Consider the following 11,604-nt stretch of genomic DNA (forward strand, 5'->3'; position numbering starts at 1 on the left):
TTTTTTTTGTGTTGGCCATCTGTTTCGGGTCATTGTCATGCTGGAAGACCCATCCACGACCCCTTTTCAATGCCCTGGCTGAGGGAAGGAGGCTCTCACCCAGGATTTGACTATACATGGCCCCGTTCATTGTCCCTTTGATGCAGTGAAGTTGTCCTGTCCCCTTAGTAGAAAAAGACCCCCAAAGCATAATGTTTCCACCTCCATGTTTGATGGTGTTCTTGGGGTCATAGGCAGCATTTCTCTTCCTCCAGAGAGCTTGATTTTGGTCTCCTCTGACCACAACACAGTTCTCCTCTGAATCATTCAGATGTTCATTAACAAACTTCAGACGGGCATGTACATGTGCTTCCTTGTGGGCGCTGCAGGATTGGAGTCCTTCACGGCGTAATGTTACCAATTGTTTTCTCGTGACTATGGTCCCAGCTGCCTTGAGATTATTGACAAGGTTCTCCCATGTATTTCTGGGCTGATTCCTCACTGTTCTCATGATCATTGAAACTCCACGAGGTGAGATCTCGCATGGAGTCCCAGATCGAGGGAGATTGGCTGACAATTTTTGTGTTTTTTTTTTTTTTTTGTTTTGTTTTTAACATTTGCGAATAATTGCACCAACTGTTGTCACCCTCTCACCAAGCTGCTGTGGGATGGTCTTTTAGCCCATTCCAGCCTTGTGTAGCTCCACAATCTTGTCCCTGACATCCTTGGGCAGCTCTTTGGTCTTGGCCATGGTAGAGAGATTGGAATCTGCTTCTGTGGGCAGGTCTTTATTTTTTTTTTTTGTATTTTTTTATACAGGTAACAAGCTGAGATTAGGAGCACTCACTTTAAGAGTGCTCTTAATCTCAGCTAGCTGCCTGTATAGAAGACACCTGGGAGCCAGAAATGTTGCTGAATAAGGGATCAAATACTTTCACTCCTCCAAAATGCAAATCAATTTAACTTTTTTGAAATGTGTTTTTTCTTTTTTTTTTTTTTCTTTTTTTTCCCTCTCTTACTGTTAAAATAAACCTACCATTAAAATGATAGACTGATCCTTTTTCTGTCAGTGTGCAAACGTACAAAAACAGCAGGGGGTTAAATACTTTATTTTTAATTTTTTTCCTCGCTGTATGCCTGATTCCCACTACAGTCTTGTAAGTAGGGTTGCACCAATACGTTTTTTTAAAACCGAGTGCCAATATGTTTCCTCAAGTACTCACCAATGGCAATTACCGATTAGGCAATTATACCTATTTTTACATATATTCTTCTCCTTCCTTTTTTATTTTATTTATTTTTTTATTCAAAAACGTTTATTCAGCATAGAAATCGGAGAAAACAAACATGTGAGTACGGTGCAACATGCACCAAATACAAGGAGAACACATCTGACACAAAAAGGAATAAGTTGGCATGCAAGGCATATATATCGGGGGAGGGTAGGCATAATCCCCCCTAGGGACCCAGCTGGCCCTCACCCCAAGGTGTACCCAGAAAGGGGCACGGAGCCTGGAGCAGTGGAGCCGGGCAGGGCACCCGCAGAGTAAAGAATAGTGCCCGACTAGGCTCAGCTCAGGGAAGCAATCAAGGGCGGAGTAGGTGACCTTCCATATTGAAAGTATAGTCCTGTGCCGTGCATGTGGAGGAATTGGCCATCCATCTGTCCCATATTTTATTAAATTTAGTTGGACAGCCCCTATGCATATACAGCACCCTTTTGTACGGAAGAGTGGCATTGACCGCCCCCCTCCACTGTTGGACAGTGGGTGGGGACGTCCCAATCCACCACCGAGCAATCTGCATCCTGGCAAGGAACAGCGACTCTTGCAAAAAAATGTTGAGATACTTTTCTTCTTCAGGTAGAGAAAGGATGCCCAGTAGGCATTGGCGGGGGCACAAAGTCTTCTCCTTTTTTATTTTTTTATTTTAATTTTTATTTTTTATTTTTTATAACTTTGGTGGGGAGGAGGTTATCTGGGGTGGAGAGGTTGGGAGGGGTGTTATTTCGGTGGGGAGGGGGTTATTGTTTGTATATGACAGGAGGAGAAGGGGGGTATTTGGGAACCCACACACTGCCAATCACTGCACTACAACACTCAGCAGACCCGCCCTCCCCCTCCAAGAAGTTCTGTAGCAGCTGAGACGCTTAGGAAAGTCATCAGACGTGGGGGGAAGCAGTCTGGTTTAGTGCAGGACACACTACTCACCAGGCAGACCTGTCACCCGGCAGCCACCAGGGGGAATCCCGCTGACAGATGAAAGCCGAACCTGGCGATATTGGCACATTTGCACAAGTACCGATACTCGTGCAAATGATTAGTGTCGGCACCGATGCAGCCCTACTTGTGAGTGTTTCTTTTCTTCATGATCACAGAACTCTCCACACTGAGCTCTTGCAGAGTGTAATTTCTGTTCTCTGCCCCCCCTTTTTCTGGACTTTCAAACAGGCTTTAAAATTCAGCACTTTGAACAGATGTAAAGAAGATAATACTGCAGCTACATAGGTACAACTTATGTAGGAGGATTTGTTCCATCTGTATATCACCTGAGGCCAGTCCCTTCACCGGGTATATGTAAGGATTTACAACCATTCTAAATCTTTAGAAAGGTTTGTACCTTTAATAGAAGCACTGAAGGCTGCAGGTAACCATGAACGGGCCTCAGATTTGTATTATTGCCTAGCTGCTTCATAGCTTACAGACTGGTAGCCTTACTATTTTTGTATCGTTTGAAAATTACATGGCGTAATCTGGCACACCTCATTAATAATTGTTTTTTTTTCTCTCCTGTATCCAGGATCGGGGACAAAGCCGAACCTAACTGGGGAGGTCCACATCTCGATCAAAGATTGTCTGCAGCTGCCTATGCTGCGGGGAAACAAAATTAACTCCTTTGTTAAATGGTAAGCCATATATTCCTCTGATTTGCTGTATCTTCATGCTCTATTTTAAGCTGAACTTTGGGTAGACCGCAAGGCCTCTTTCACACAGGACGGATCCGTGATGATCCGCCCCGTGAACATCCGCTTGCTCAGCGGGGATCGCTCCGTCGATCCCCGCTGAGCAGGCAGATGACAGGTCTGTTTCTGCACACTGTGCAGTGATGGACCGGTCAGAGAGCCGCTCTCCCCTATGGGAGATTGGATGACGACGGGCTACAGAGTCCATCGCTATCCGATCCGCAGACGGATGGAAAAGTAGGTTTTTCCTCCGTCACACTTTTTTGGATCGGAGTGGGTCTGATGTCAGCGGACATCTCACCACTGACATCTGACGCTCCATAGAGGTCTATGGAGCATCCGTTCAGGTCTGCCTAAAAAACTGACAGGTGGACCTGGGAAATGGGCCTAAGTTTAATTATTGCAGCTAGGTGTCCGGTATTAAAATCTATAAATGTGTGGGGGTTTTTTTTTTTTTTTTTTTTTTTTTTTATATATCTTGCTGTCTGGTTCAGACGAGAGCTGGCACCTGTACTACATGCAGGGGGCCTTTAATTTTGGCATCTGCATCCGTCCCTTAGCTGCATATTCGCAGCCTTTGGATGCAGACCCAAGATGGGAAAATATTGTCCCACTTCCGGAACACAGCACTGTATGTAGCTGAGGCTACAATCAGTTTACATCGTGCACACAGCAGCTGCATCTCTAACTATGCTTAAAAAAGTAAATCTAAGGCCCTATTCAAACCTCAGTGTTTTGCGGAGGAGAAAAGAAATCAATGATTCTCTATGGAAATGGTTCACATCTCCACACAAGTTGCCTGAAGCCAAACGCTAGAAGCTCAAAGTTCTGGAGCTTTTTTTTTTTTTTGTAGCTCGAATTGGGGAGATTTGAGCATTTTTGGCACTTTTTTATTCTCATATAAATAAATGGAAACCTGCGATTTTTCTACCCAAATGAATTTTCTTTTACTAGTAATAATATGAACAAATGTAAAATACACAAATAACAAAAAAGCATCATAAATTAAAATGTGTAATACCTAAAAAATAAAACCCCCTAACCTTAAAAAAAAATTATACATTTTATTAATGAACACTCAAATCCGAACAAAAAACTGTATAATATATTCTGTGTTGGGATGTTTAGTTATTTTGATTTTTTTTTTTTTTTTTTAAAGGTTTAGGGGTTAGTTATTTTAGTATTACTTTTACTATTCATGACTTTATATTTGTGTATTTTACATCTATGTATTGTAAAAGATGTATACCGCTCCAGGTACAAATACCAAGACCTCGCCTCCCCTGCACAGCCTGGGTGCTGGCTCTGTGTATAGAGCACATGCATTAGAGGAAATCCGGACAGCCCCACTCCAGTGAAAAATGTCTTTATTGAATAAAATCGGTCTATACAGCAATCAAGGACAGTGGATGAATCCGCTAATCTAGTTATTGTAGTAGTCGTACCCCAACAAAAAATAAATAAAAAAATAGCCTAAACTCTAAAGCCCCGTACACCCGATTGGACTTTCCGACGGGAAATGTTGGATGTCAGCCTATTGGTGGAAAATCCGACCATGTGTACGCTCCATTGAACAATTGTTGTCTGACTTTCCGCCAACAAATGTTGGCTAGCTTGTTTTTCAAATTTTCCGCCAACAAATGTGTGTGTGTGTGTGTGGTTGGATTTTCTGATCGTGTGTACACAAGTCCGTCGGACAAAAGTCCAACATACAAACATGCATGCTCGGAAGCAGTCAGTCTTGTAAACTAGCGTTTGTAATGGAGAATTAACATTAATGACGCAGCAAATTAGGAAGTCTCCAAATACCGTTGTTTAGAAGATCAAGTTGGTGTCCTTTGTCAATTTTACATTGTATTTTTTAAAATGCAACTGCCTACTCCCAAACTGTCATTTGAAGTAAAACACATAGCCAAGTATTATTCTCCACAATTTTTTTTTATTGTACATTTAACTGCTTGATGGCAGAGCAGTGCAGCTCTCGTTCTGGGTTGAGGTCATATGGCTCAAAACGGCCGCTGTGGTTCGCGGCGATCGTGGCCGCACTGTGTTCCTAGGACACAGCACGACCCCAATCTGTGTAAAGAGCCGAGTCCGCGGCTTTTTAACCATGTGATTGGCTGTGTCCAATCACAGCTGGTCACATGTAAACAAGGAGATGCCAGTAATTGTCTCTCCTTGCCTCACACTGACAGAGTGTGAAGCAAGGAGAGCTGATCAGTGGCATCTCCTCAAAGGGGGACATCTATGGATGTTATTAGGGCACTGATCATCAGTACCCTGATTACAATATACAGTGTCACAAAACCGTGCCCACCAATGCCAGCATATAGTGCCCACCAGTGGCAGCAATCAGTGCCCATTAGCAATGCCGGTCAGTGCCACCTATCAGTGCTGCCCATCACTGCTGTCGATTTAGTGCCTTCCCCATAGGTTCCACCTTATCAATGCCCATCAGTTCAGCCTATCGGTGCCGCCTCATCAACGCACATCCGTGAAGGCGAAAAAGTATTTGGTTACAAATTTATTGACAGAAAAAAAGTAAACTACTTCTTTTTTACACACACAAAAAAAAAAATAATAATAAACCCAGCAGTAATTAAATACCACCAAAAAAAGCTCTATGTGAAGAAAAATGATAAATGTGTTTGGGTACAGTGTAGCATGACCGCAAAATTGTCATTCAAAGTGCGACAGCGCCGAAAGCTGAAAAATGGCTTGGGCAGGAAGGTGGTTAAAAAAAAAAAAAATTAGACATGCTATCTGCCAATAGAACTTAACCAAAAAGTGCATTCTGTGCATCCAAAAATATACCAAATCAAATCGTTATTCAATCAAAAAAAGTCAAAGCAATAACTCCAAGGCCAATAATAAATAACACGTTATCTCCTCCGATTCCACAACATGTCTTGACGAACGGCCATTCAGAAACTAAATGAAAAGTGCGAACTGAAAATCGCTAAAAGAAAAGCACCAATCAATACTCTCCAAACTTCTAACCCAAAGGGTGGCTGTAAAGAGCTGAAAAACCACGTAGTATATCACTACGTTCGTAATTGTTGGCCAACATTTGTGTGACTGTGTGTATGCAAGACGAGTTTAATCCAACGCCCTTCGGACAAAATACACGGTTTTGTTGGCCAACAATCAGACCATGTGTACGAGGCATAACCCCTTACCCTAACGAAAGAATAAAAATAAATAAAAGCTGAAATGCCTAGCAACAAATGATGCAGCAGAATAGTTATATAGTCTTTATTAGTTAATAAACAGCAAAGCATAAAAAACATGCAAGTCGTGTATAAAAATGCAGACACTACACTTAGGTGTAAATACAGTCTAAAGGTTGTAAATCAAGCTGTGGTGAATATAAGGGATTACATTGATTTAGTGTGTGTGGTTTTTATTTATTTTTTTATTTTCCAGCACGGTACTTCCTGACACAAGCAGGAAAAGTCGTCAGAGAACGCGCACAGTGGATAAAACACCGAATCCATATTTCAATCACACAATGGTTTACGATGGCTTCAAGGAAGAAGACCTGAGGGAGGCTTGTGTGGAGCTCACAGTGTGGGACCATAACAGGCTATCAAATCACTTTTTGGGAGGACTAAGAATTGGCCTAGGAACAGGTAAAAGAACCCACACATTTTTATGGCCAAATATTTGGGAAACCTGACCATCACGTCTATATAAACTTGTTGGCTCTCCCAAACGAAGTCAATGGGCATTGGTATAAAGATGACCCCCTCCCTTTGCATTTCTAGAGTTTCTGTAGGAACTTTTGCCCGTTCAGTCAAAAGAGCCTTTCTACAAATCAAGCACCAAAAAGAGCTTGGTACCTTATCTCACAAAAAGGGCACAGTTCTGCCAGAACAGAAAAAGACCTACAAGGTTGGGAATGCATACTGTATACCGTAGCATTAATAGTACCCTTCACTGTAATTGCCCACTAGGAGTGGCAGCTGGTGCTCAATATTTTGGGAGGGCAGCGTCAAACTAACCTGTCCACTCAATTGCATACCCCCCTTCCCTCACTGGAGACGGACAGGAAGATGGTGATCAACTTTATTATAAAGCACCCTGAATACTTGCATCTCGTCTGCACTGCAAGGTTTAATGAAAGAGAAAAGTTGCCGCAAATGAAAGTTTACATTGAGCTGTCGATGGCAAATATTTGTAGTTCCAGTATAAAGGGGGTACTAATACTGTATAACGTGAAGGGATGGAGAGGAGAGGAGTACTGCCGATTTTGGCAGCTGCTGATTAGGCTCTGTCCCTGCTGCTCAGATCCCGGCTCTGGAGGGGCTGCCAGGTGTCTGGAAGTACAAGTTTGCCCCATGAAACGGAGCTCAAAAAGGGGCCACAAACCCAATCCTACCCCCCCTCCCCCAAGGGGAGACCAGTGGAAAAGCTGTGATGAGGATCTGGGGTAGGGCTGCTGCTCCTCGCTCCAGCTTGCAGAGGGAAGAGCCGGGGCGGTCGTTTCTCCTCCCGGCCGAACAGAAAGTGGGTCCAGAGACCTGATTGGCCAGGAGTCCTAAGACTCCCCGGCCTATCGGCTCTGGTGTCAGGACCCCGCTTCCTGATTGGCATGGATAAGAAATTGGGAAGAAAATAGCAAATATTCGCTATTGTCGCACCTGGGTGGGCTCAGGTTGCAGTGCTCTTCCCCCCCAAGCCCACCCTTTTTTGAAGCCAATTGGAGCCTCAGGCTCTAATCATGTGCTTAAGAAACAAAACAAAAAAAACCCTTAAAATCAATATGACCGGCGCCCTGCATGTAGATTAGGGGTTGGTGCCCCTTATGGACCGGCTGCCACTGCCCAATGGGCATCTACATAATTTGTGCCATCTAGTGTGGTAATCTGCATTTCTGGGTTGTGAGCTCTTCATCCCTTCATCCTTTATAGCTGTCTTTGGGGACTGATTAGAATGTGTCCATCTTTGCTGGGGAATGAGGTTTGGAGGGTTGTCTGCTATTCATGGCTAGTGGTAAATAATAAACATTTCCCATTTACTGCTATATTCTTAAATTGTGGGGAAAAAACCCCCCAAAAAAACAGAAAACCCTAAGCTGTCCATGTTGCTGGTGACTGGCAAAGTGTGCTTACCTCTCGGCCACTTTTTTTATGAATGGCAATCTTTATCAGATGGCTATGTGAGAAGTAGCAGATGATAGCTGCTAATCTGTGACCTTCTCCAAGGCGTTGAAGCTAAACCTTTTTACATTTTAGTATAAGTTGGTGTTGAAACTGAATTCACCCATTATATTGTGCTTTTTATTCATAGGAAAAAGTTACGGGACAGCTGTAGACTGGATGGACTCCACCCATGAAGAAGCGACAATGTGGGAGAAGATGATGGCCTCACCCAATACCTGGGTCGAGGGCATGCTGCCACTACGAATGTTCAAGATGGCCAAGCTTGCAAAATAAATCCTATAATGCCGTCTACTCATCCATAATTTTCTAGCACTGCAAACACTTTCTTACCTGGAAACCTCACCCGGCTTCTTGTGAACGTCGGCACACGTTGTATCCTAAGCCACAAAATGTTTCAAGTTACAATCTGTAGATATCCCAAAGACTGTGGAACTCCACTGTGTTCTGGTTACAAGGTCTACTGCTATTGGTACAAGGCCCCAGAACTTTCTCTGCAGAGATCCTAAACTTTTCTATATGAATATCTGTAAGCAGTTGAAAATGTCTTGGTATGGTTTTGTTTTCTTTTGTGGAGGCCAATTTGATTGACAACCCTTCTGTCTTGGGGGAACCACACAACATGGAAACGGTCTTGCTTTTTTCAGGGGTTTTTTTTTCTTAAAGAAAATGTGGCAAAAGGTGTAAAATATGGTAAATATAGATCTCTATAAATATATTTAATTTCTATTGACAATATGATTTTTGTTTTCATATGTGGGTTTGTGGGTTAATTGGTAAGGAGCATGTTTCCTATATTATCGAATATTCATGTGTTTTTTTTTTTTTGTTTTTTTTTGTTTCTGTTCTTTCAATGTTTAGGGCTATGTATATGTACCTGTGGGTTTTGTACAAAAATAAAATGTCGATACTGAAGATAAAATGACTTTTAAAAATAAAGATGTATATATGTAATTATCTTAATAAAATGATTGAATTTATACACCAATTAGATTTATACTTTGGTATATTTTAAAAGCAACTGATCCTTTTTTTATATTTTCAATATATAATTGATCACACTGAAAGAAATTCTGACATTTTCTCATAAAACATTTCCAAAAATGGAGGAAGCACCTGGTCATCTCTCTACACATGGTGACTGTTTGTTTATGGCATGCCTTTTCAACCACATTAAGGTAAAGGGATATAATTCAGGAACGGGGGAGGTGCACTTTTTGGACAGAGAATAACTAGTTCAAAAGTAGTGGTTCTATCAAACTGAAAAACCATCCTTAGCCACTTCACCCCCAGAAGGTTTCACCCCCTTCCCGACCAGGCCAATTTTTGCAATACAGAACTGTGTTGCTTTAACTGACGATTGCACGGTCATGTGACACTGTACCCAAATAAAACGTCCTTTTTCCCCACAAATAGAGCTTTCTTTTGGTGGTGTTTGATCGAGAATTTTGAAGAAAAGTTTTTTTTTGTATTTTTGGTAAAACAAAATCCCAATAACCGTATATTGATTGGTTTGCCCAAAAGTTATCGCGTCTACAAATTATTGAATAAATTTATGGACTTTATTTTTTTTTTTTTTTTTTACTAGTAATGGCGACAATCAGCTATATATTTATTTTTTTATTTTTAGCAGCACTGTGACATTGCGGTGGACAAACCTGACACTAAGTGACACTTTTTGAGGACCAGTGACACCAATACAGTGATCAGTGCTACACACAAAATGCACCGTCACCATATAAATGACACTGGCAGGAAAGGGGTTAGCATCAGGGGCGATCAAATGATTAAATGTGTGTATTCTTACTCCAAATGTTGTGAAGGGACTATCCCTTGTGAAACCTCTATGCCTGACCTGTATAAGATGTAATCACTGAGGACAATCCTCATCAGATAGTTTAAACTTGCCAAATGCCAATTCCACCCACAAGATGCTTTTATTCTGAACATCAGGTTATAGCAGATGACAGGATACAAACAGATGAATAGGTTGTAGTATTTATGCGGTCAAAAGATATTGTCTGCAGCTTACAATGCAAAATACATGTGCCCTGCTACATGTGGCTTGTAGCTGCATTCATGATGCAGGAAGTACAAACTCAGGAAGAAGGGTGGAGCCTTACATACTAAAGGAAGTGTGTCATAACATAAGGGAAAAAGAACATAAGAAAACAAGTGCATTACCACAAAAGGGTCACTAGATGGCAGCATGTGAACGAAATATAAAGGTCCATAGAAAATGGTTAGGAAAACAGTCTATATAAATTCTATGCCCGTTGGAGCAGCACACTCCCAATCTGGCATGGTAAATGTCACTATATACATCAGAACGGTAGTTATGCAACTGCAAATAACAAACAGTGTAATTTTGTTAGATGGCTTAAAGACCTGAAAGACAAAAAGAACATGCATATAATGCAATAACAATAACTTAATTCAAGGCTTCAAGATATGTCAACTAAAGTCCAATGCACTTTCTTCTTGAAGTCACAGCAGTGCACACAAACCAGTTCATTCTCCAAAGGGTAAGAGCAAAATGAGTTCCGTGATAGGTCTGATGAAAGTCTTTACAGTCCCTTGTCTTGAAACCATCACCTCCACCTTTATGTACCTTACCGTCATCACTAGGAACACCCTTTACAATAAGTCCCATGGGCCATTCGATTTTTTTCAGCTTGCTGGTCCTTAAGCAGAATGAGATCTCCAACTTGTATGTTAGGGTCAAGCCGTTGCCATTTCCTGCATCCTTGCAGAGTAGAAAGATACTCCATCTTCGAATGATTCCAGAAGCAGTTGGCGAGGTGTTGTACTCGCTTCTACTGGTCACAGCACAAATTTCCTGCTTTAAAGTTTCCAGGTGGAACAGGAACAGACCCAAGATTCTGGGTAAGAAGAGTATCTGGGGTAATGATAGTTGTAGTCTCTGGATCTTTGTCAAGTTCTAGAAGACTGAAGACAGCTGAAGTTTCTTCTGGATGATCCAGCAGGAATTCAGGACCTGTTAACCAAGATGAATTTGCAAAGACTCTTGCAGACACTGACCTGGTGGCATGATCTGCAGGGTTGATTTCAGATGAAACCTAATGCCATTGTTCAAGTTTAGATTTCCTGATTCTCTACATGGTTGCTGACATAGAAATGTTTAGTCTGGTTTTATGTGTAGCCCAGAACAACTTTGCTGTCTGTGTAGAATCTGATGTTATCTATCTGAATGTCTAGCTCGCACAGTATGAAATCTGCTTTTTCTACAGCTAGCGCAGTCCCTAGGGTTGCCACCTGTCCGGGATTCACCCGGACATTACGGGTTTTGAAACATGTGCCCGGGTCTCTGAGACCCGGGCACATTATTCATTTAAGACCCGTCAGTGGTTCCCTTCCTGCGCGGCCGTGTCTCCTCAGTTTCGGAGTCTGCAGCGGCGTAGCGCTTCATTTCTGCTCCTGTTTAGCTGTCTGAGACTCTGAGTACAGGACGGGAGTCGGGACACAGAGGCAGAGGCGGAG

General features: G+C 42.2%; 1 protein-coding gene across 1 annotated transcript in view; it reads left to right on the forward strand.

The window, feature by feature from the left end:
- SYTL2 (synaptotagmin like 2) overlaps positions 1 to 9,091 on the forward strand; it is a 185,401-nt gene extending 176,310 nt beyond the window's left edge. Inside the window, exons 20-22 of the mRNA XM_077484927.1 lie at positions 2,779 to 2,884; positions 6,368 to 6,573; positions 8,234 to 9,091. Coding sequence (XP_077341053.1) covers positions 2,779 to 2,884; positions 6,368 to 6,573; positions 8,234 to 8,379 — 458 coding nt within the window. The 3' untranslated portion in view covers positions 8,380 to 9,091. The remainder of the gene's footprint in view (positions 1 to 2,778; positions 2,885 to 6,367; positions 6,574 to 8,233) is intronic.
- The last annotated feature ends 2,513 nt before the right edge of the window (positions 9,092 to 11,604 follow it).

Source organism: Lithobates pipiens, unplaced genomic scaffold (genome assembly GCF_037356315.1).
Source record: "Lithobates pipiens isolate NorthernLeopardFrog02 unplaced genomic scaffold, aLitPip1_a1.2 Scaffold_169, whole genome shotgun sequence".
Taxonomy (NCBI): domain Eukaryota; kingdom Metazoa; phylum Chordata; class Amphibia; order Anura; family Ranidae; genus Lithobates; species Lithobates pipiens.